This window comes from Theropithecus gelada, chromosome 7b, assembly GCF_003255815.1.
Source record: "Theropithecus gelada isolate Dixy chromosome 7b, Tgel_1.0, whole genome shotgun sequence".
Taxonomy (NCBI): domain Eukaryota; kingdom Metazoa; phylum Chordata; class Mammalia; order Primates; family Cercopithecidae; genus Theropithecus; species Theropithecus gelada.
This window is the reverse complement of record NC_037675.1, coordinates 79,242,626-79,267,846: the sequence shown is the minus strand read 5'-3', so window position 1 is coordinate 79,267,846 and position 25,221 is coordinate 79,242,626. Positions and strand designations below refer to the sequence as shown.

The following is a 25,221-nucleotide window of genomic DNA, read 5'->3' as shown; positions in this document are numbered from 1 at the left end:
GAGGTACAGATCAGCAGGGTGAGCGCAGATGGCACTCCTGGCAAGGCCTGGGCCCCTGGCTTCATGTTTGAGTATGCGGAGTCCTGAACTTCAGTGAGTGTCTGAACCGCCTGGACAGTTTGTTGAAATGTAGATTCTTGCAAACTTCTACAATCCTTTCCACCCCAGATTTGGATTAGTGAGTTTGGAGTAGGGTCCAGGAATCTGCATTGTTAAATAAGCTCCCCTGGTGATTTCTTTTTTTCCCCTACAGTGATTCTAAAAGAGATTGTTGGTGAACAAGTCTTAGCTCTCACCAAGCTGAAGAATTAATGTTCCTGGTTAGAGCCTAGCTAGTCCAACACCTTCGATAAGCATACTGAGGACCAAAGAGCGGATGTGATTTGCCTAAGGTTATACAGCAAGGTACTGGCAGGACAGAGATTGAACCTACCCGTCTTGCCTGCTAAACCGGTGTTTCCCTATCCAAGTCTATTGGGCCAAGTGGGACTGGGATGCTGTAGAGTGAGGAGGCCTCTTCAAAGCGGAGTGAGGCTGACACAACAAGTGGTTGGAGATGATCTGGATCCACCCCCACCCAAGAGGGGTCCGTTCTACAGCCACCTTCCAGGATAGACATCTGCTTATAGCAGCTAAGATGCCACTAGTCACACTACACCCCAGGATTTAGAGTAAGACTTCTGCCCCCTGTCACTCCTATCTAGCCCTGTACCTCCCTCCCCAAGGAATGCTCACAGCCAGGCCGCCCTCAGGAGGGAGTTACTCCAGGGCTGGCTCACTGAGTACCACAGTCCTAGGGAGACTTTAGAACCTCAGGAGTCTATCTGAAACTTTCAGGATTGTGGAATGTTTACACACACACACACACACACACACACACACACACACACACGCTCCCCCATAGTCTTCTACAAGGCCGTGGCTTTGATGTTGGTTGGTAAGAGGCATGATAGATTAATTTATTCAGAGTAAGGCCTGTCCCTAATCTACTCCCAACACCATTGATGGTAAGTGACAGTATTTAGAGCACCGTAGTGGCCCATAGCCCACTGTGGGGGTTTCTGCGGAAGTAAGTATTTAATAACGTCATCTCAGACTGCCAAAGAGCTACCAAGTCATGCAAAGCCTAAAAGCCAGGGACCGGGGATTAAGAAATTAACATAGCGTGGCATTACAAGGATAGACCAATGAAACAAAATAGATTCCAGAAGAGCCCCACATTGATGACGAAGACGTCAGATCCCAAAACTGCATGATTCCATTTATGTGAAGTTCAATAATGGGTGCAGGTCATCTGTGGTGGCAGAACTCAGAGGAGCATTAGCTCTGGGAGGGTACTGACTGGAAGGGACATGAGGGAGCTTGCCAGGGGGCTAGAAATGACTTGTAACTTTATCTGAACAGTCATTACATATTATATCCAGATGGAAACTTACTGAGGTATACAATTAAAATTTGTGACCTCAGGTAAGTTATCTTCCCTCTCTGAGTCTCTGATTCTTCATCTGCAAATCTGAGACAATCAGACCTCCCTCGTAAGTTGATAATGCAGACAGCTCCTGGCACATAGAGCCAGGCAGTCAGTAAACACTAACGGTTAAAAAAAAAATGTTGGGGAGGTAGAAGAGAAAAAAACAGCCCAACGACAACAACAACATTCATCTCAGTATCAGTTTGGGGTACTTACTTAGCACACGCCAGGCACTGTGCAAAGCACTGTTTGTGCATTAACTCACACCGTCCTCACAAAATCACTTACTTACAGATAGGTATGATAAAACAGAAAAATATTTATATGAAGTGATCCTTGATGTAAGCAAGAGAGAGAGGTGTTACATTCAGACACTGCCTTGGTGCTGGGCAATGCTTCTCAGTCGGTGCTCCAGCTCCTCTGAGTAGTTAGTTACCAAGTGGCTCCAGGTTCCAGCAGCCCAAGGTATTGGGTTGGTGCAAAAATAATTGCAGTTTTGGAATGGCCCGAAATAAAAAACAAAACACACAATTACCTTTGCAACAACCTATAGATCCCTGGCAGGGAAATGGAGAAGGTAGAGGGGCAAGGACTTTGGAGTCATGCAGATCTGAGTTCAAACCCTGGTTCTACCCCTGCTAGCTGTGTGATATTGGGCAAGTTGTTTAACCTCTCTGAGCATTTGCTTTCTCACCTGTAAATGGGGTTAATAACATGCTGCATAGGAGATCTGTAATGAGTAGAGATTATGTGCGTCATATGCCTGGCACATACTAATTGCTTATAATTATTATTAGTTATTATTTTTCCCCAAATAACTCTGATATCAGCTTGCCCCATTCTGCATGTCCACAAGAAAACAACCGACACTCTCGCCCAGGTCTGCCTGGTAAGGGCCAATCTAGGGTGTGAGGCTGGTTTATTCACCCGTTCACTGATGAAAGAATGTCTACCAAGGATCTGCTCTGCACAGACCACTGGCTTTGTCTACAAGGTATCAAAAGGGTGGGGAGGCAGGAGCAGATGAGACCAGGCCTCAGAGGGCACGCCCTGCCCAGCTCCTACTGCCCAGCTCCAGCCTAGCTGCCCCCTCCAGCCAGGCACCGCGCTCAGCCATAAGCAAACAACCACACTAGAGCGCACCTTTCTGTGTTTGCATTTGTTTTGAAAATCAGCATTGCCTCTGATTAAATGCCATAACAGCTCTGGGCTCACTGGATCCAAAGAGATTAATGGACTTGAGGGTGCTGCTGGAATGAAAATGCCTCCACAGCTGATAGTAAGTAAATGCCAGGAACCTGGCAGGGGTGAGGCCTCTGGGATATTTCCTGATCAGCAGGCGACAGACCCTATTTCCCTTTAAGGCCATTCAGGAAAGGCCAGAGGTGGCCTCCCATCCCATCCAATCCCTTCACCACTGGAACCAAAGACTTTGTATTCTGCTTGAACGCCTCCCACGTACCAGCCTAGAAGCCACCAGTGAAGGCAGCAGAGTCAGAAGCCCCTACTTGTGTTACTGGCCAAGTGACCTCAGGGAAGACACTTGCTCTCTCTCAGAACTTTTCACCCCATCTGTAAAATAGAAGGAGGAATTATTTTTCTCATCCCTTTCCCTCCAAGCAGCAGAACTCTTCCAGAAAAGCCCAATAGGAAGCTCAGGCATTAGCGAAGCTGCCCTGGGGAAAGCAGGGTGCTATCTGTTTCGGTGTAGCCTGCCTATACCCCACACACCCGCCAAGGCCCTCGAATGGGTTATTGAAGCACTGTTCCCTAAGTCAGGGGACAACAGCTTTCCTAGAAGGCCTGAGTCAGCCACAGCGAACGTTTCGGCCAAGCTCCTGGCAGCAGCTCTGTGCACTTTGATGTGGGCCCTCCTTTGTGGCCTAACAGGAAGAGTGAAATCAGGGAGACCGGGTTTCAATCCCACCTCTACTAAGCCGTGTGACCTTCTCTCTCTGAGTCTCTGATTCTTTGTCTGCAAAATAGAGACAATGAGACCACCCTCGTAAGTTTATTATGGAGAAAAGGGCCTGACACAGGGAGTTAGGCATGCAATAAACGCTAATGGTAAAAGGAGAAAGAAAGAGCAGAGCCCGAAGATAACATAAGGAAATCAACAAGCACCACCCAGCTACCCTTCTGGAACGCTAGCCACACGCTAGGCACTGTGCTCAGCGCTGTTTGTACCCTAACTCACATAGTCTTCACGACCCCTGGACATGGGGAGTAGAATAGAGAAGAGCACTCACAGCCAGGTGTGGTGGCTCACACCTGTAATCCCAGCACTTTGGGAGACCGAGGCAGGCAGATCACCTGAGGTCAGGAGTTCGAGACCAGCCTGACCAACTAAAGAGACCAACCTGTCTCTACTAAAAATACAAAATTAGCCAGGCATGGTGGCACATGCCTATAATCCCAGCTACTTGGGAGGCTGAGGCAGGAGAATCACTTGAACCCAGGAGGCGGAGGCTGCGGTGAGCTGAGATTGTGCCATTGCACTCCAGCCTGGGCAACAAGAGCAAAACTCCATCTCAGGAAAAAAAAAAAAAAAAAGGTAAAAAAGCATTCACCTCCACTGGGTGTGGGCCCCTTCCTTCCTTCCTTCTTCCTTTCCTTTCCTTTCCTTTCCTTTTTCCTTTCCTTTTTCCTTTCCTTTTTCCTTTCCTTTNTCCTTTCCTTTCCTTTCCTTTTTCCTTTCCTTTTTCCTTTCCTTTTTCCTTTCCTTTCTCCTTTCCTTTCCTTTCCTTTCTTCCTTCCTTCCTTCCCTCCCTCCTTCCCTCCCTCCCTCCCTCCCTCCTTCCTTCCTTCCACCCCAGAGCGCAGAACATGTTGCTGCACTCTTCAAAACCCTGAAGTAACTCCACAGTGCCTCGAGGTCACACCCTAGACCATTACCTTATCTCCCCACACACCCCAAGGAACCCTGCCCCAGCCCTGCCAAACTTCACCCATTCCCTTCCCCTTCTTGCAAAGCCACTACCTGGAAAATTCTTACTCATCCTGCTGGGGACACCAACCTGTGGCAGGCCTCAGTGCCTCTTCCTCACTCTCCCTGGGGTTCTGCTCACACCCTCTCGCTGCCTGAGATACAGTAGGAAGGATTTAGATGTGTATCTGATTCTAATGCTAAGCTCTGGGGACTGGGTCTGGTCCTCCTGTGAGCCCCTATACCTAGCATACAGCAGACACTCTTAAAACGATCAATGTTGAGCCTGGCCACATGGCTCACACCTGTAATGCCAGCATTTTGTGAGGCCAAAGTGGGAGGACTGCTGGAGCCCAGGAGTTCTCGATTACAGTGAGCTATGATTGTGCCACTGCATGCCAGTCTGGGCAACAGAGCAAGGCCCCGTTTCCAAAAACATAAAAATGAAATTATGAATGTTGTTGAAAAAGTACAACTCCACCCATTCCTGTGGGAGCCTGTGGCAACCAAGAAGCAGAAACTGGGGGACAGGTCCTACCCACTGGCCAGTATTCCCTGGGACAAGGGGGATGGAAGGGGGGACACACAAAGCCCACCTCTTTTTTCCTGCTTTAGGAGGCTGATGCAGTTGGCTGCTGCTGTTCCCTTTTTGCCTGATCCCTTGAGATCTGAGAAGTGGGAAGGAGAGGGGAGGACAGGAAGAGGGAAGAGACAACGGACAGGCCCCACAGAGCCAGAAGGATTAAGTCCCACTGATTTTGCATCATTGTTCTCTGTGGCCGCTTAGCTTTGTGGGCCTCAGATGGTGCAAACAAAAAGCAGGTAATGGCAGAAGGGGCTCCGCATGCCCCTGCAGGCTGCCATGTGCACAGGGTTGGCCTAAATGACCTGAAAGAATCTTTCTTGCTCAAAGTTTATAATTCTCCAGACAATGGGCCCCATTAAAGACAGGGGGGCCAGACTCTGAGGCCTCACCTGGACACACAGGCACTTCCTGGGCAGCCTCGACCAAGCCCACGTTCCCTGGCACAGCAGCCCTGAGCTCTTGACCTCACCTCATTGACGTCGATCTTGTTCCTCTCCATGTAGTCTCTGTCATTGACCTGCCCGCCGTCCACAAACTCCATCAGGAGGACCCGCTCCGTGGACAGGTCCCAGTGGATTCGGGGGACCTGGGATAGGAAGGGACAGGTCAGATGGTCTGGGGAGGCTGGGAGTCGGGCAAGGACGACAATGTGGCACAGCAAGCCAGACAGCAACAGAGGCTCCTCCCAGAGCAAGGGAGAAGAGGCCCAGGAGGGACCTCAGTGTTGACAGTGGGGATGGGACAGTCAGGCCAAGAGGGAGGCCAGCTACTCCACCTCTGCTCAGCAGGCCTCCACCCACTCCTTTAGAAACCGGCTTTGCCGACTCTCCTCAGTGCCTTCTAACACTGTTAAGAGCCAAAACTAAAATTGGGACTTGGGAGGAAAATGTTGGAACGTGGAACGCCTCATACCTGGGCATTGCTATTAAGGATATTTCCTCTCCCCATCCCACCACCAGGCCCACTTCGGGCTCCTCCCTCTGCCTCCAATATTTCACCTGGGTAATGGGTGCATTGTGTGTATTAAGCAAATGACTGAATTTTGACCAGATGATAAATTTTGTTTCTCATGCCTGTTTCCTGTAGGAAAACATGTTTCCTGGGGCAGACAACATTGGATATTAACCCAACATCTATTCCCAATCCTGCTCTTCCCTAGGGATAAAAAAACAAAATACTGGGGCTAGGTGGGGTGGCTCACACCCGTAATTCCAGCACTTTGGGAGGCCGGGGCAGGTGGATTGCTTGAGCTCAGAAGTTCAAGGCCAGCCTGGGCAACATGGTGAAACCTTGTCTCTACAATAAATACAAAAATTAGCCAGGCATAGTGGTGCGTGTCTGTGATCCCAGCTTGGGAGGCTGAGGTGGGAGGATCACTGTCAAAGTCACAGTGAGCTGTGACCTTATATATCACACCACTGCACTCCAGCCTGGGCAGCACAGCAAGATCCTGTCTGAAAACAAACAAACAAACAAACAAACAAATAAAAAAACCTACTTTCCTTGCCTGCTTTATAGTAGGTATGGACATGTGATACAGTTCTGACTTATGAACATAAACGGAAACCTGCTAGGGGATTCTGGGAAGGTTTTTATTTCCTTGATTAAAAAAAAGGGGGGGTATTTGCATAGTGCTACTCTTCTTCCATTTCTCTTCCTGCCTTGAAAGTGAACGTGAATGTGATTGTTGGTGCTATAGCAGCCATCTTGCAACAATGAGGAAAAATAAAAAAAATTATAAAGAACTGAGATGCCAGCTCTGATACTGCCAACCCACCAAAACCATGTATCAGTAGGCAACCACTGCAAACCTTCTTGCTATGTGAAGACAACGAATTCTTTTGTTTAAGGCATTCTAAATGAGGCTTTCAGTTGCCTACAGACAAATGCATTACTAACATACACTCTCCAATCCTCTCTGACTCTCACAACACTCAAAAGCCAAAAAGAGAACAGATTTCTCCAGGAGCAGGCAAAAGATTGGAATGCAACCAGACTGCCATGTGAGCAAGGGACAGCTACCAGTACCCCCACAGCCAGGAGGGAGGAGTTACTGGGCTTCCAGCATGCCAAGTCTCCCCCAGATTGTGAGGAGTTTATTTCCTCTTACAAATAAAGAAACATGGGCAGCTTTTTCAAACGTTTTGGAGAGTAAGATTTTCCTTTACCCTGACCACCCAAATTCATCTAGCAATAACATAGTGGCCCTCAAGTCAACAGTCCTTAATTCTTAATTAATCTTTAATTCCTGTTCTTAATTCTGCTAATACTGTTGTGTCTTAGACTAGCCACTTAACTCCTTTACATCCCAGTCTTCCTCGCTGGAAAGCAGAATTGTTTCTGCCCTAGCTCAGTAAGGAGCTCTGAGGATAAATGGAGGCTGTACATACAAGTGAAATGCTCTAGTTGGAACAAAGTTTCCAAAAGAAAGCAAGGTGTTATTTTGGTTTGCTGCCTGCCTGCGGTTTCTGCCATTTGAAAATCTGGGCCAATAGAGAAATCTGTAAAACTGTTACTTTGAACTTAAAATTCAGACTTGCTTGGCATTTTTCAAAAAGTTTCTTTTTAAAAAAGTGAGTGCATGTTTGTTATTGTTGCTTTGTTGGTTTTTTTTAGAGACAGGGTCTCATTCTGTCACCCAGGCTGGAATGCTGTGGCATCATCATAGCTCACTGCAGCCTCAAACTCCTGGACTCAAGAGATCCTCCTGCCTCAGCCTCCCAAAGTCCTGAGATTACAGGCGTGAGCCACCATGCCCTGCCTGTTGTTTTTGTTCATGGCTTCCAAATGAATGAGACATAGTTTCGGGTTAAATTCTTCCCTTGGGTTTGTTTGGAAACCTATGTTTGACAGTGGGCCCCTAAGGCTCTGGAGACAAGAGGTCAAATCTCTAGCCAGGCCCATCAGTGGCAGCTTAAAAAACTGTGAGGGGCTGGACGTGGTGGCTCATGCCTGTAATCCCAGCACTTTGGGAGGCCGAGGAGGGCAGATCACTGAGGCTGAGGAAGGAGAATCGCTTGAACCTGGGAGACGGAGGTTGCAGTGGGTGAAGAGTATGCCACTGTACTCTGGCCACGGGGACAGAGGGAGTGAGACTCCATCTTTAAAACAAACAAACAAACAAACAAACAAAAACCGCTAGGAAAGAGTCACAGGTGGAAACAGAAAACCCCCAGGCTGGAGCTTCCCTGTGCTTATGCATCAGGGTCCTGGGTGTACTGGGGTTTCCCCCTCTGGTCTCCCTGCAGACATCACCATTCCAGTCTAACCACAGAATGTGCCCCTTGCTTCTGCTGCTTAAATCTGAAATGACTAAAATATCAAACCTGGGAAACAGCGGAATTTGTCATGGGAGCTTCAGAACCCCAGGTGCCCCTGGACAGACATAACATGGAAATGACTGCAAAATGCCAAACTGCTCCTGCTTAGTTAAAAAAGTGAGCTGCCCCTAAATCACCAGATGGGCAGGAGGACCTGGGGGTGTGGGGTGAAGTGAGCGCCCACATTTCCTGTCCTATGCTTCTTCCGTCAAGGAAGGAAAAAACAAAAAAGAGAAATTTGAAAGAGTCAATAAGCACCCCACACTCCCCACCCCACCCCCAAACAAAGCAAAATGAAACTCTAAGAAGCTCATGGCCAGGGTGCTCAGTGGCCCCACCAGCAGGGTCACATCCTGACCATTAGGACCCCTGGGTCCAGGGTCTACCTCTTTGTCACAGAGCAGAGGCCTCCCTCCTGTGGGCTCCTCTGGCCTCCCACACTGATGCCAATCTGGACCCCCAAGAAGGAGGGTGCCGATTAGGGAAGTTCCAGCCCAAGACCCTGGGCCTCAGCCTCACAGTCTGGCCCTGACCTCACATTTCTGCTTTGTTTCTATGCTTTGGTCAATGTGCCCACGAAGCAGGCTGTGCCTGGCTTGTCTGAGACAGCGCCCATCATCCTGGGCCCACGGTCCTCCTGGAGCCTGAGTCCAGCACAGCAGAAGGCCTGGAGACCTGGAGTCAGACTGGAATATTTGGACTGAGGCCGCTGGCTGGAGCTCCAGCTCTGCCATCTAAAAGTTGTGTGACTGTGGGTAAGTTATATAACCTCTCTGAACACCAGTTTCCCCACCAAAAACATGGTGATAATGGTTACAGTGGAAGCACGACCCCACCCCCGCCCCCATTTCCTACTACTATGAGCAGAGTACTGGCACTCAACACGGAACTAGACACTAGCAGCTGCTGGAAAAAACATTGATTGCTCTTATGACGGCCACATGGAGTTTCACAGAGGGCTCTGATACACACCAGGGCTGAGAGTTATGCTCTAGACAGTTCACTGAAATTCACATCTTCCCCACAAAGTAGAACTACACGGAGGGGGAACGTGCAGGCTCTGGAGCAGGCTACCTCTATTCCCTGCCCCTTAGTGGTGAGCCCTGTGACCCTGCGCAAAGGGTTGATCGCTCTGGGCCTCAGTCTCCCAGCTGATGATATGGGGCTGGTTATGGCACCTCCCTTGTGAGGCTGTTGTAGGGATTAAAGAGTAAATACATACAAAGCACACTGCAAAAAAAAAAGAAAAAAAAGAAAAAAAGTAATATATTAATTACTATACATCAGTGGTTCCTAATCTTTGAGATTCATGGGAAGCTATCATACTTCCCAAAAAGCAAGCACATCTCCTCAGGGTTTGTCCACAATTTCTAGAGTCCTGGGCTCCTTACCTCACACGAAGGAACCCTGGCATGGCCCTGCACACCTATCCCCACCTCCACACACATAGAAATGCTCTCATCACTTCCAGTCCCAAACCCTGTGGTTACAAAGCTTCTCCCCTGCCACCTTGTCCCCAGTTGTCCCCCAGGTGAGTCAGAAACCCTACCACTTGTCCTGTTTCCTTCCCCTAGCACATACGCTCTACTGCCAGATCCACTAAGCCTGGCTTTAACCATTCAGCCTAGCTGTCCCCTCACCCTCTCCCAGTCCCCCTGACACCATATTTGCATTCAGTGCTTGTCTGAGGCTGGCAGATTTATAGCACAGGGCTGAGGTTCTTAAACCCCACATAAGCACCAGAAGATGCCTCACACACTGAGAGGTAAACTCTTTGCGGAGGTTTAATTATGCACAGATGTTGTGATGGAGAGCCAGTGTGCAAAAGCAATCTATCTCCAGTTTTAAGAGCTGAACTGGGTTCACAGTGCAAAATTCACTGCCCGCTTGTTATGTGTTTAGGGAAAATTAATTACTCAAGAGCCTTAATTCCACCACTGTCTTAGGAAGGGTGTGCAAGTTTTGGAAACAGCAGGTCAAATTGGTATATTCATTATTTACCCATTTGGCATCCTCATCTGAAAACTGTGTGTGTTATTGTTATTATTCCATGTCTTGGTCTGGCACTTGCCAGTTGGCCCCAGCCAGGGGACAATTTTGCTGTTTCCATGGGAACAGTGGAGGAGATGGTTCTGTCTGGCTCACATAGTTCTGGCTCTGAGGGGCACCCCTGCCGGTAAAAGGCAGCAGAGTATCCTGAGAGGAGCACCACACTTGAAGTCAGAAAATCTGGGATGCTGCCCTAGCTCCTCTACTTAAACTGTCCTCTGCAATATGGGCTGATGCCTGCTAGAGGGACTCAACACCACAGTACCTGCAGAGTGTTCAATGCAGCAGCTCCTGATGAAGAAGAGATATTCAATATCTATCACCTAGAGTCAATACTTCTTAGAAGCACTCACTGGAGCCCTTTACCCTGAGTAGAATTACATACTTCCTGTTAGGAATCCACAGAAACACAGACGAATGCCTGTCACGGTGCTAACAAACGTGCACTACAACAACATGTTGCTGTATCTGTCCCTCCACTAGATGAGAAGTTTTCAAGAGCAGGGACAAACCCCAGCTCCCAGTACAGCAACAAGCTCGGGAATAAAAGAAATGGGATAAGCAGTAGAAGCATGTCTTAGACTCTATAGCATTATATTAATTAGTTAACATTATCACTTGTCTAAAAGAGCCAAGTTTTCACTGAACTGGTGGTGTGAGCTCCAAGGTTGGGACAGTGACACCAGACCTAGGCTGCACTCCTGGATTTACGCACACAAGAGGGTCTGTACATCCACATGTACAATGGCAGCCAACAAAATGCCAGTCAAGCATATTGTGAGAATGGAGACAGACCCGACCCTCACCACACTCAGCTAAACTTCTTCTTGGGCTCTATCTTCCTCCACAGTCAGTGTGTCAAGACACTGCACTGATCACCACAGCTGTGGTTCTTCCTCCTGTGGATTCTCAAGTGGTTAGAATAGACACATCTTCAGTCGCTCCATCCCTGTTAGTCAATCGGGAGAGCAAAAGTATAAACACTCCCTCCATTTCTCATGACGTCTTCAAAAGCCACAAGGACACCTTAGTCAAGAACGATAGTGTCCCCTCTCCCTGATCCAATGTTCTGAGCCATCCTCCCCAAGAATAGCACGGCTTGACTGTTGGCTCTGGAACCTGCACATGGAGCTGCTGAGGGCTTGGTGACCCCTCTCCTGCATTCCCCAGGCCTGCTGAGGAAGAGGGAAGGGTGATCTCTCCTAGAGTTGGAAGCCAAGCTCAGTGTAGACAACCAGAAGAGCCCTCTAAGCCCTGCACTGCTGGGAAAAAGGGGGTAACCCTGTGTAAACAGGCATACACCTCAGGAACGACAAATGTGTTGGAAGAACATGGTGTGACATACATCTCTCTCCCCAATTCCTGTGTGCCCTGAGAGAACATCAGGACGGTCCTTAAAGACCAGCTCCAGCTAGGCGCAGTGGCTCACGCCTATAATCTCAGCACTTTGGGAGGCCGAGGCAGGCGGATCATTTGAGGTCAGGAGTTTGAGACCAGCCTGGCCAAAATGGCAAAACCCCGCCTCTACTAAAAATACAAAAATTAGTCAGGTGTGATGGCACACACCTGTAGTCCTAGCTACTCAGTAGGCTGAGACAGGAGAATCGCTTGAACCTGGGAGGTGGAGGTTGCAGTGAGCAGAGATTGCGCCACTGCACTCCAGCCTGGGTGACAGAGTGAGACTCTGTCTCAAAAAAATAATAATAATAATAATTAATTAAAAAAAAAAAAAGGACCAGCTCCAGGGCCAGGCAAAGTGGTTCATACCTGTAATCTCAGCACTTGGGAGGCCAAGGTGGGCAAATCATTTGAGGTTGGGAGTTCAAGACTAGCCTGACAACATGGGGAAACCCCATCTCTACTAAAAAAAAAAAAATACAAATATTAGTCAGGCATGGTGGCACATGCCTACAATCTCAGCTACTTGGGAGGCTGAGACAGGAGAATCACTTGAACCCAGGAGGTGGAGACTGCACTGAGCTGAGATCATGCCACTGCACTCCAGCCTGGGCAACAAAGCGAGACTCTGTCTCAAAAAAAAAAAAAAAAAAAAAAAAACCAACTCCAGTGTCAACTTCTCCACAGAGCCTGCCCTGACCCAGTAGGCCATGGGAGTCCCTGCTTCTGAATCCTCAGAGCACATAGAAGCCATAATTCTCATGGGGCCCTGACAGCTGCGACTTCATATTATCTGATATTGTTTCCCACATTAAGTGTCTCTTATTACATAGAACAGTTCTGCTATAATACTTGTTTTGAAAACACAAATTTATTCCAATGCAATTGATATGTTAGGAAACAGTTTGATCATAATGCAGATTTTGGATGTGCTTATGTGTACTATCATCTGCGAGAAACACTGGAATGCAGAAAGCTGCATCCAGCAGAGCCGTGCCACATTGGAATACACAAAACAAACACACCTCCACATCGCTGCGAGTCAGTGAGTCACCCACATCTGGCCTTACAACTTTCTGTCCCATTTCTTTTGTTGTTGTTGTTGTTGTTGTTGTTGTTCCTTGATACGGAGTCTCACTCTGTTACCCAGGCTGGAGTGCAATGGCACAATCTTGGCTCACTACAACCTTTGCCTCCTGGGTCCAAGCGATTCTCCTGTCTCAGCCTCCCGAGTAGCTGAGATTACAGGATTGCACCACCATGCCAGGCTACTTTTTGTATTTTTAGTAGAGACAGAGTTTCACCATGTTGGCCAGGTTGGTCTTTAACTCCTGACCTCAAGTGATCCGCCCACCTCCACCTCCCAAAGTACTGGGATTACTGTCATCAGCCACCATGCCTGGCCTCTGTCCCATTTCAAAGGACTCCTCCCACCATCTCACAAAACTAACAAGCAGCAACCCTTCTGACGCCCACTTCCACAGCAGGCTCAAGGTAAAGTGCCATGTGTATTGTGGTCTTACGTATTTCTTAGCCATTTAACATGTGTAAAACTATGCTACTGGTTTTTATTCATTCTTACCTTCTTTTCTTTTCTATATTACTGTATTACTGATGAATTTTTTTTTCCTTTTTTCTGAGACGGAGTTTCACTCTTGTTGCCCAGATCTGAACGCAGTGGCGTGATCTCAGCTCACTGCAACCTCCACCTCCCGGGTTCAAGCGATTCTCTTGCTTCAGCCTCCCGAGCAGCTGGGATTATAGGCACACGTCACCACGCCAGGCTAATTTTTATATTTTTAGTAGAGATGGGGTTTCACCACGTTGGCCAGGCTGCTCTCGATTTCCTCACCTCAGGTGATCCACCTGCCTCTGCCTCGCAAAGTGCTGGGATTACAGGCGTGAGCCACTGTGCCCAGCCACTGATGAACTTTTTTGAGTGTTGTACCCCTAACTCTATTTTCCCCATAAGCTCTGTGGTTTCTGTTGTGTGATTTTGTATAACTGAAGTATTTCTAGAAACACATACATTTTGTTACAGCAGAACCAACTGTATAAGCTGAGGTAAAACACATGTGTTTAAAACAGTCCCAGCGTACAGGAGTGTTAGCTATCAGCGTCGCCATTATCATCATCATCCCACGCCTCATGGAGGCAGAGACCACAGCATATAGATTCTTGGCTAGGGCTCAGTGTCTTGCAGCTGTCGTTTATTCAATAAACATCTGTTTAACTGACTAATGGGTCAACAATCACACTTGATATTTCTTTGCAAATTGCCTTCAAGGGATTTAATGCACATCACCAGTGACAAATCATTCATCCTCAGTAAGAGGACTCAGAAAGAAGATGTCCCAATTATGTCCTGAAAGGGATACTCCAGGCAGGGACCCACATACCACCACACTCTTCCACCAGACCGCCATGCCCCCCATTGCCTCGTCCCGCCTACCTTCAAGAAGTCAAAATGCTTGAGCATCTGGGACACCTTCTCAGCATTCCTCCCTTCATTGAGGAAATCCAGCTCCAAAGGCAGGTTCTTCTTGGCTTCATCCACAAGCCACATAAACTCAAACTCTGGGAATAGCTGCTTCACAGCCAGAATGAGCACCTGAAATCCAACAAGCACCCCAGTCACGGGGTGGGCCCACAGCACACACCAAGCGACATTCCCTACCTTCCTGCCTGGTTCTCCTCTGGAGTAAGGGAAACTGCTCCCCTGAGGCCCATCCCTCCTCTGAATTCCAGGAGGGAAACATAGCAGGCCCCTGCTCTCCCATAAGCTCGATACTCTGCACCAAGTCCAAGATGATGATAGCCCAACAGCCAGCATCGGTAACCATGACTACCATTTGCTGAGGGTTCCCCTCATGTCCAGCACTAACTAAGCACTTATTTTTTATTTTATTTTTTAAGTTCTGGGATATGTGTGCAGGATGTGCAGGCTTGTTTCATAGGTAAAAGTGTGCCATAGTGGTTTGCTGCACCTATCAACCCATCACCTAGGTATTAAGCCTGGCATGCATTAGCTCTTTTTCCTAATGCTCTCCCCCACACCCCAACCCTTGCCCAACAGGCCCCAGGGGTGTTGTTGCCCTCCCTATGTCCATGTGTTCTCATTGTTCAGTTCCCACTTACAAGTTGGAACAAGCGGTGTTTGGTTTTTTTTTTGTCCTGCATGAGTTTGCTGAGGATAATGGCTTCCAGCTTCATCCATGTCCCTGCAAAGGATATGATCTCATTCCTTTTTATGGCTGCACAGTACTCCATGGTGTATATCTACCACATTTTCTTTATCCAGTCTCTCATTGATGGGCATTTGGGTTGATCCCACATCTTTGCTATTGTGAATAGTGAACTAAGCACTTTACTTACTACTAAACTTAATTCTTGCAACAACTCTGGGAGGCACACAGATACACATCTTATCATCCCTTTTCTATTGTTGTTTAGACAAGCTGTCACTCTGTAGCCCAGACTGGAGTGCAGTGGCATGATCACAGTTCACCACAACCTTGACTTCCAAGGCTCAAGTGATCCTCCCACTTCAGCCTCCTGAGTGGCTGGGATTACAGGTGTGCATCACCACGCCCAGCAAATTTTTAAAGTTTTTTTTGTAGAGACAGTGTCTCACTATGTTGCCCAAGTTGGTCTCAAGCTCCTGTCTTCAAGCAGCCCTCCTGCCTCAGCCTACCAAAGTGCTATCCCATTTAATAGATGAGGAATCTGAGGCTCTGAGGGGTTATATGATTTTCCCAAAATTTTCCCAGCAGGGAATCACTGAGCTAAAATTCCCCTTGGGAATTCCACAGCCAACTCCACAGCCCTTGCTCTGAAGCACTTAGCTCAACTGCTCCTGTGGCTGCTCCCCGATCTGTTCCTCGTGGTCTGTTCACAAAGCACTGGGAGGGTGCTGCAAATGTAACTGTCACTACTTTATTTCTTAAGTTGAATGTTTGGTGCTTGAACATTTATAATACTATTTTCTATACTTCCTGTACATCTAAAATATTTCATAATAAAAAACTAAATTGGAATAAGAAAACACGACTAGATCAGACAAGAGGAGAGAGAGAGAAGGAATTTGACCACCTGGATGAAAAACTTAGATTTTTGGCAATTTGGCTCCACTGTGGATTCTTGAGTGATGACATGATAAGAGGGGATTTTAGAAGATTTACCTGGCATTCAGGGGTCAGTTTAATGATGTGAAATTAAAGAAGGGCCCAGTGATCTGTGCATAGCATACCACAGCCCCCTCCATGGGCAGGGACTCAATCCTAAGGCTGCCCCACCACCAGAGCTCTGGATTTGAGATGGGTGCCCAAGTTCCTCGATGATGGCTCTGTAGTGGGTGAGCAAGGGTGATACCAGGGACATAGGAGGTGTTCCAGTATTCTGGGAGGGAAATAGAAGGGCCCTGATCTCCCATAAGCTCTCCTGCTGGCATTCAAAGCCAGGCCTGGGGAGAAGACTGACTGACTGACCCAGTAATTCTTAGTATAAATGACAGTCCGAGTTATCTGAGAACAACCATCTCTAACCCTGGCTACAGCAGATGGCAATAAGAACTAACAAGCTGTGGGCCTGATGGTACCAAAAGACCTTCCCCTTCCCATCTTTCCAGAAAGGCTTACTGAGCCCTAGATAAAAGTCTTGTCTCATGCTTCTTTTTGCCCTGTTCTATGACATTTTGCTCAATGCTGTGTTGGCAAAAGAAATCAATCTAAAGCCAGACTATTAACTACAAGGCATTTACAGCTTTGTTTTCAAGCCCTATGTCCTGGGTGATGTACCAGATGCCATTCCAAAAAGAATCATCACACAGCGTTATCATGCTCAATTTCTACCAAAACTTCTTTTAATTACATTTGGCTGTAGTTTAATTTCTTTTGAGTTTTGTCTGGTCTTTCATGGGCTAGACCTATGACCTTATGATAATTGATTTAGTTTATGTTTTGTTTGTATCACGCAAGACTAGAAGGGAGAGGGGGCAACAGAGAGGCAACAGAGAGGCCCGGACTGTATGCCTCAAGCCCTGGCACCTGGGCGCCGCAGCCTCCAGCATCACATCCCATCACAGTGCCCTCAGATGGCCCTTGGCAGTGACCAAAGCAGAGGCAGAGCAAGTGAACAGGAAAAAGAAGAGATTCCCTCAGGCCCACGCGGAGGCCAGTCATGCCATCTAAGTCACCTGAACTCTACCTTTCTGGGCTCGGAATTCAGGCAAGAAAAGCTTTCCAGCATTTTGTTCCAATCTAAACTCCAGAGGGTCTCACCCGAGAGGGGCAAGGAAAGGGGCCACAATGAGGCTCTCTCATTTGTTCAATCAATATTTACTGATTGCCCTCTAGGTAATTACCATGGACCAGATGTGGATATGCACAGAGAGCTACCTGTAGCCCAGTGAGGTCTCTACTTGAGGGTGAAGCTTCTGGCCAAACAATAATTCCTCATCATTTATTGTATGGTCACTGTTTTTTGTGAAATTTTTAATTATCATTGATATCCAAGCAGCATTGAAAGGCACATTAAAGATTTTCCAGTTACTAATCAATTATATAATTAGTCATTATTAATACTATTCATTATTATTAACACTTGATAATACCTGACATCATTAATCATAAGCAGTCAATTTTATTAACTAATATTAATTGCTAGTAACTAATTAGTAAGCTAACTCGTAACACAGAAAACTTTACATTGCTCATCGAACTGGTTTCTAAGGCATCCTGTGGGTTGTGGGTCACTTCCCTGGTTACTTTAAAATGAAGGGGGTTCTTTGAATAGAAGTCAGTGGTTCTCAGATTTATGCAATGTCACCATCCCCTTTACAGGAGCTCACCAATTTTAAAACTTGATACCAGCTACAAAGCCCAGAAAATGAACATACATAATTTTGCACATAATTCAGGGGGTTCACCAACCCCTTGAAATTCAGTGGGTGGGGAGGGGGTCAGGTTAAGAGTCGTCGGGTTCAAGTAGTTTGGGCTGCTGCCATTTTAGACTTTTCTTGGCTGAAGAAAGTAACATAAAACTCAGTTTCACCGTCCGGTTTCATTCAACTCTGTTCTTAAATGAATCTACTTAGCCTACCTTAAGCAGATTCATTTCAATTTTTCTTTTTGACAACACATGCAATCAACTAAAATAAAACAGATGTTGTTATCAATTTGACTTTTTGATTTTTCTCCCAAAATGCATCTTCTCCATAAAATTCTTCTAACAACCAATGTTTCCACCAGTGCCTACCAGCTACTCAACACTCTGCAGATGTTGACTGAATACTCACATGAATGAATGAATGAGTAAATGAATGAACAAATGAATATTTCAAAGATTTTGTCTGCTTCTCTGAGATAATTATATGTTCACATGTGTTATCCAAAGAAAATGAGTTTTTCTGTTTCTGAGGTTTTAATGGAAAAAGCCATAACTTCTGAATTTGGGGGAATCATAATTTCAGAAAGCCTGAGAGTTCTCTACTTGAGCTGGAACCTTATGAATCAATCAAGGTATATTCAAAAATTAATACTTCCTTCAAGGTAAAACAATAAAACTATCTTCCTATAGGGTCATTGGCTTGCAAGAGGAAAAATCAATCATGGGCCACACAGAAATATAATGGAAAAAATGAAGAGTCACACATAAGTTTGAAAACTAGTGAATGGGCCAGCCGTGGTGGCTCACACCTGTAATCCCACCACTTTGGGAGGCCAAGACGGGCAGATCACTTGAGGTCAGGAGTTCAAGACCAGCCTGGCCAACACAGGGAAACCCCATCTCTACTAAAAATACAAAAATTAGCCAGGTGTAGTGGCATGTGCCTGTAATCCAAGCTACTCAGGAGGCTGAAGCAGGAGAATCGCTTGAACCTAGGAGGCAGAGTTTGCAGTGAGCCTAGGTCCTGCCACTGCACTCCAGCCTGGGCAATAAATAGAGACTCTATCTCAAAAACTAAAAAATAAAATAAAATAAAATAAAACCAAGAAAAGAAAAGAAAAAGAAATGAAACAACTGACTGTTATTTAAAATAGCAAAAGAGAAGGGGAATTATCATTATTTAGTTCCTACTACATGCCAGGCACTGTGCTACGAACACTTTACACACACACTTTCATTTAATCCTTTTCTTGCCAATTTTACATAGTAGAAAACAGGAATTGTCAAAACAAAATCTGACCTGGGCTTCTCTTGTTCATTCTTTATGCAGCCCTGCCTCATGCAACACAACACAACGACACAGGACAATACAATAGGAAGCTCAAGATAAGGCAGAGAAGGAGCTTTGTAAACTGTAAAATGCAACTGGAAATGCAAGTTACTGTTATCAAGTTATTGTACATTATAAAAGAAATAATGTTGTATGGGAAAACAGCACACTAAATAGAATGCCTGTACAGATCCAAACTGGTAAAAATGAACGTTCAACAAGAGTCGAAAATCAATTCAGAGTGATGTAAATAGCTTGCCATTCACGGGGTTTATCTTTGTTCTGATAAGTTATTAAAGTACACACTTTTTAGAAAACAGATTTATAGGGTGAAGTTTCCTTGGGTGGCCCACATCTCTGGATACTTTTTAATATATATTTTAAAAAATAAAATCGCTGCCGGATTCTGTGCCGACGCAAACATTGCCTAGCCACCCACTGCTCAACCAACACATTTAGTAAGGAAACAAGATGAGGCTGGGTGCCGTGGCTCACGCCTGTAATCCCAGCACTTTGGGAGGCCGAGGCGGATGGATCACCTGAGGTCAGGGGTTTAAGACCAGCCTGGCCAACATGGCAAAACCCCGTCTCTACTAAAAATATAAAAATTAGCCAGGCGTGCTGGCAGGCACCTGTAATCCCAGCTACTTGGGAGGCTACGGTAGGAGAATCACCTGAACCCAGGCAGTGGAGGTTGCAGTGAGCTAAGATCGCACCATTGCACACCAGCTTGGGCGACAGAGTGAGACTTTGTCAAAAAAAAAAAAAAAAAAAAGAAACAAACAAACAAACAAGATGGTAGACAAAATGCACTGAAAATGCTGCTCAGAAAAAGTCAAAAACATGACTGCCATGGGTTTTTACTTTTTGAGACCCTTGACCCTTGGGATGGGCCAGATGACATCAAGCAATAGATGAGATTTATTGCTCAGGCCAAAGAGTCCCACTCCAACATAGCCGAGCGCCTTGGGGCCCAGTGGTGCATGAAGGGCATAGTACTTGGCAATGTGTTAGATTCCTTATGGGTGAGAGGGTAAGGGAGTGTTCCTCATCAATTCAGAAGCTGGAGAAATAACTGGGAGTGATATAGGGTGATTAGGACCTGGGGATTATGGTAGTCCCACAGCTCAGGGATCATCTGAGTCTTACCCTGCCCTCAAGCAGTGAGAATGGCAGTGAGATATGGCCCGCTAAGCTCCCCAGTGTTGTGGGTAGAAAAGAACTGCTGCAAAGCCAGCCCGCCAGCAGACGGATGGACTATGCTTCATCAGTTCACCCCCTCCTGCTGAATCATTGTTCCAATCTCTGGGCCCAATTAGTCTGGCTCTGGACAGCCACTCAAATCAATCAATAAGAGTCACTGGCTGTGCATCTAGAAGTAGAGTTGCCCCAACTATTAAGGGACAATATCAGGTGATAATGACAAAGCTAAAAAAACATCCTTGGTTCTGCCTTTTTCTTTTGTGCAAAGTCATCGACACCATCTGATTCACTGAACACCATTTAGTGAGAATCAGCCTCCCTCCCCTGCCATCCTTCAACAGTCTATCCTAGAGGCTCTCTCCCCTCTCCAAGGGAGAAGGTTCATAGGAGACACAAAACTGCCAGGTTCACAGGAGACACAAAACTCTAGGGTGGTACATGCTACTGGAGGCCAAACCAACAGCCATCTCCCCCATCATCCTGGCTAACACAATCCCAAGTTTGTACATCCTTCACATCCTTCAAGGAAAACAGGTCTGAGAAGGTGAGTCATGATCGGTTTAAGACAATCAAGGTGGTCTCAGTTTTCTTGCCAAGACTGATTTGGGAGTGGGCATTACTTCTTGACAATAAGAAATGAAGAGAACTCTGCTAGGGAGCTCTTTTTTTTTCCCCCCTGATAAATAATATGAGGATGTCACCTACTTATAACACCAGGAGCTGTTGCCACTGTGTTGGGACTATGCTTGGTGCTGGCTCAGGAGGGCAAGCCAGGAAGCTGAGACAGCAGAGTGAAACACGGAAAGAGTCTGAGTTGTTACAAACCACAGTGAGGTGCTGGGCTGTCAGCCTTGGAACAGGTGACCCAAGTTCCAGACATCTTCACATGTGAGATAATAGGGGTTAGCATTAGCTATACCACTTTCAGTTGGATTTTCTGGTTCTTAGAGCCAACTGAAAGCATCCCAACTGATTCAACCAGTAGTCACCACCCCCTTGTTCTCAAAAGTCTCACCCCTGTAGACCTCTATCACCCTGTAAATGCACAGTAGTTATGAGTTTGGATGTAGAAGGTCACCTCTTAAAATGCAAATATAAAGAGGTTAAGCCTATCAGTCACTCTCTCTTTACTGTGAATTGCTTTCATCAGATTGCTTTCCTCTTAAGACCAGGTTGTGATCAATTACAGGGCAGAGGAGAGTGCACAAGAGTGGGAGAGAAGCATATGGGCATACCACACCTGGAGTTGGCATGAAAGGAGACACAGAGGGTATGCAGAAAAGTAGCTTTGCCTCCTCTCTGTCCCTAAGTTTCTGGTAGCCCTAAAGGTCCCCTAGAAATCATTCTTCAGGCCAAGAATGCTTAATACCTTTCTGGGATTGTCATTCCTAAATATAAGACACCATTTAGGTCTCAACACAGAAAAACAAAATATCCACTTCAAGTACGAGCTTCTTGGTTTTCCACCAGAGAAGGACCCAGGCAGGACTTTTCCCACCAGAGACGAAGCCCAGTGAGATGGCAGTGTTACCCAGTGCTGCTGCTCATCCTGACAGTCCATGGGGTGGTGGCCTCAGGCCTCCGTTCCGGCTGTTCTCCTGAAGGGTATGAGTGTGGGTCTCCGGTTTGCCTTGTGGTCCCAGCCCCAGAACTGCCTCAGCCACTACTAAGGAGCCACTCCGTACTCTGCACACAGCCTGCCAGGCTGTGCTTCCCAAGAAAAGCATGTGATCCTTACCTCAGGGAGGAAGATGCCAAATCTTTATTACTGCTATTATTGCTCCGACCTTACAGCAACCATCACTTAGGGAGGCAGCAAGAAAATGCAGAGAAAAAGCGACAGCTGTCCTCCCTGTCCAAGTGGGCCCTGATGGCTTTACTACGCAGAGGCAGCTTCCTGCCTGACTCAGGAGTGGCTTCTGGGATTCAGGAAACCCTGAGATCCTCCAAGTCTCCCAGTTCTCTCCCAGCTATGGCTGCTCCACAGCTGCTGACAGGTGTGCCAGAAAAATCAGGTTTGTAGGTAGATGCTCAGGGCCACCCGGCAACCCTGCTCTCCTGCCCTGGTCAGCCCCCTTTCCACTGCACAGAGTAGCTATTCCAAACCTTCACCCACCTCGAGTCTCCAATGCTACCTTCTACCCCCTCATTCTCAGCAGATGGTCTTGCCTCCCACTTCAGAGAAAAAATAGAGGCTATCAGGCTGCTACACACTCTGCTGCCCACTTTCCCTCCCCCTCTCCTCTGCCCCACACACTCATCTGTACCCAGCCTTCCCACCTTCCACTGGGCTTGAAACAAAGGCTAAGGTTTTCACCTGTGTTATTCATTCCCAGTCACTTGAATCCCCCTCAGGACTTGATCTAGCAATTACTTCTCTCTGCCGAATCCCCTAATCTGCCCCCTTCCCCATCAGCTACAATTCCACTCAAGTCTCCCCAGTATTTAATCCTATGCTCTGCTCGGACCACTACCCTAACTCTCCCGAACCTTCCACAGCTAAATATCTGAAGAGAGTACATTCTCCATGAAGAGTCTCCACTTCCTTCAGTCTCAATTCTCTCTCACCCTGATCAGGCCATTGTAGCTGCTCTTCCTAACCACCCTGAATCGCCAAATCCAAAATACCCTTTCCAGTGCTTTACTGATTTGATCTCCCATTTGACAACATTGAGGAATTCTGGCAGACTATGTCTTCCAAAATGGCTGCCACAGTACCTCCCATTCTAATTCACTTCTAGGACCCTGCCACTCTCCCATTAAGAGGTAGAGTCTATTTCCCCAACCCTGAACTTAACTAAGGGGGCCTTTGTGACTGCTTCATCCAAAACAGTAAGAAAGAAGTAATCCTATGTGGCTTCCAAGGCTGAGTCACAAAACTGTGATGTACTTTCAGCCTTATTCTCTTGGGTCACTTGCTCTTAGAACTCAGCCACCATGCTGTGAGGAAGACCAAGCAGCCATGTAGAAGCTGATACGGAGAGGAACTAAGGCCCTGGCCCACAGCCCCAGTTAAGCTCCCAGACAACAGCTAGCACCAACTTGCCAGCCAGGGAATGAGCCACTCCAGCCCCCAGTCAAGCTACTCCAGCTAGTGCTGCATAAAACAGATGAGTTTCTCTACCAAGCCCTGGCCAAACTGCGAATTCATGAGCAAAACACATGACTGTTGTTTTAAGCCACTGTGTTTTGAGGTGACTCATTATGCAGCATTAGATAACTAATATAGTGCTTTCATCTTTAACTTTTCTCCACTGAATATAGCAGCATTGCACAATCTGGTTCTCCTCCAGTCTCTCTGATCATGCTTTCTTAGTCCCATTCATGAACTTATCCTCTTGGGCTCACCCCCAAACAATGTTTTGCACAGTTTTTTCCCTTGCCTTCTTTCTTCTTGTTGCTGTCTTTTAAACTCTATATACCTTCTCTGAGTGATCTCCACTATTCCCCCAGATTCATCTATCAAGAGTATCTTTACTCATAAATGCCGAATTTGTATTCCAGCCTGGACTCCAGACCAACAGGGATATTCCTATCCAAAACTGCCAAGAGCACTATTTTACCCTATGTGGTTGCTGCATTGACCATTTCACTTCGTTCTGAGATGCATCCCAATCCCCTTACTCTCTTGAGAACTTCCATTTCCCAGGCTCCCTTGCCAACTTGCTGCCACCTAGGTTTTGCCCAGAGGCAACACTGAGGGATACTAGCATACTGGGGGGCAAGAGGAGATGGAAACTCTTCTGCCTCAAACAGCATCTGTGGCTCCCACTCCCAAGTGAAGGGCCCTATGTCTGTGATCTGGCTCCCAGGGAACAAGCTCACCACAGTCTCAGCTACTATCTGTGGTCCCTGGCCCTGGGATCTAGAGAACTACATCTTCTCTTTGTCCTCTGCCTTGAGGGTGGCCTTGGCTTCCTGCTGTTGGCAATTGTCTCTCCATCCCATTTGGCTTTTTGGCCATTACATCATTTGTAAACTCCATTTTCTGTGTTAAATTCCCTGTTTGAAATACGTAGAGCAAATTCTTTTCACCAACTATACCCTGACTGACAAATAGTTGTCCCCCTTCTCTATAGTTTTGCTTTCCAAGGTTTCAGTTATCCAAGGTCAACTGTGTCCTGAAAATAGGTGAGTACAATACAATAAGACATTTTGAGAAAGAGACCACATTCACCTCACTCTTATTATAATTATATCTCATAATTATATTTTATTATTAGTCTCTTACTATGCATAATTTATAAATTAAACTTTATCACAGGTATGTATGTGTATGAGTCTGTTCTCACGCTGCTAATAAAGACATACCTGAGACTGGATAATTTATAAAAGAAAGAGGTTTAATGGACGCACAGTTCCACATGGCTAGGGAGGCCTCACAATCATGGCAGAAGGCCAAGGAGAAGCAAAGGCACATCTTACATGGTGGCAGGCAAGAGAGCCTTTGCAGGGGACTGCCCTTTTATAAAACCATCAGATCTTGTGAGACTTATTCACTGTCACGAGAACAGCACGGGAAAGACCTGCCCCCATGATTCAATCACCTCCTACCGGGTCTCTCCCACAACACGTGGGGCTTATGGGGGCTACAATTGAAGATGAGATTTGGGTGGGGAAATAGCCAAACCATATCAGTATGTATAAGAAAAAACAGCATATATAGGGTTGGGCACTATCTGAGGATTCAGGCATCCACTGGGGGTCTTGGAATGTATCTTCACAGATAAAGGGGAACTACTGTATAGAGTTAAATATGCCTAAACATAAGCACTTAAGCCAGAAACCTAAGATATTTGTCTCCTTCTCATTCATACCAGTCCTTGCCCCCTCCCCATGTGTAAAGCTGGTCACAAATCCTGATTATTCTGTCCCTTGAATGCATCCATCTCCCTTGCCCCCATTATACTCCTCACTTCACATCATTATTTCTCTCTCAGACCAATGCAGCAGCCCCTCAATTCATCTCCTGGCTACAGTCTTTCTGCCTTCCGATCCATCCTCCAGACTCCCAACAGATTTTTATTTCTAATGCAAATCTGATCATGACAG

The 25,221-nt window shown here is 46.6% G+C and overlaps 1 protein-coding gene across 1 annotated transcript in view; it reads right to left on the bottom strand.

Moving 5' to 3' along the window:
- Nucleotides 1-25,221, bottom strand: part of ADCK1 (aarF domain containing kinase 1) — a 129,728-nt gene that overhangs the window by 19,808 nt on the left and 84,699 nt on the right. The window contains exons 6-7 of the mRNA XM_025393027.1: nt 14,203-14,361; nt 5,453-5,569 (exon numbers count right to left, since the gene is read on the bottom strand). Of these exons, the coding sequence (XP_025248812.1) occupies nt 5,453-5,569; nt 14,203-14,361 (276 nt within the window). The remainder of the gene's footprint in view (nt 1-5,452; nt 5,570-14,202; nt 14,362-25,221) is intronic.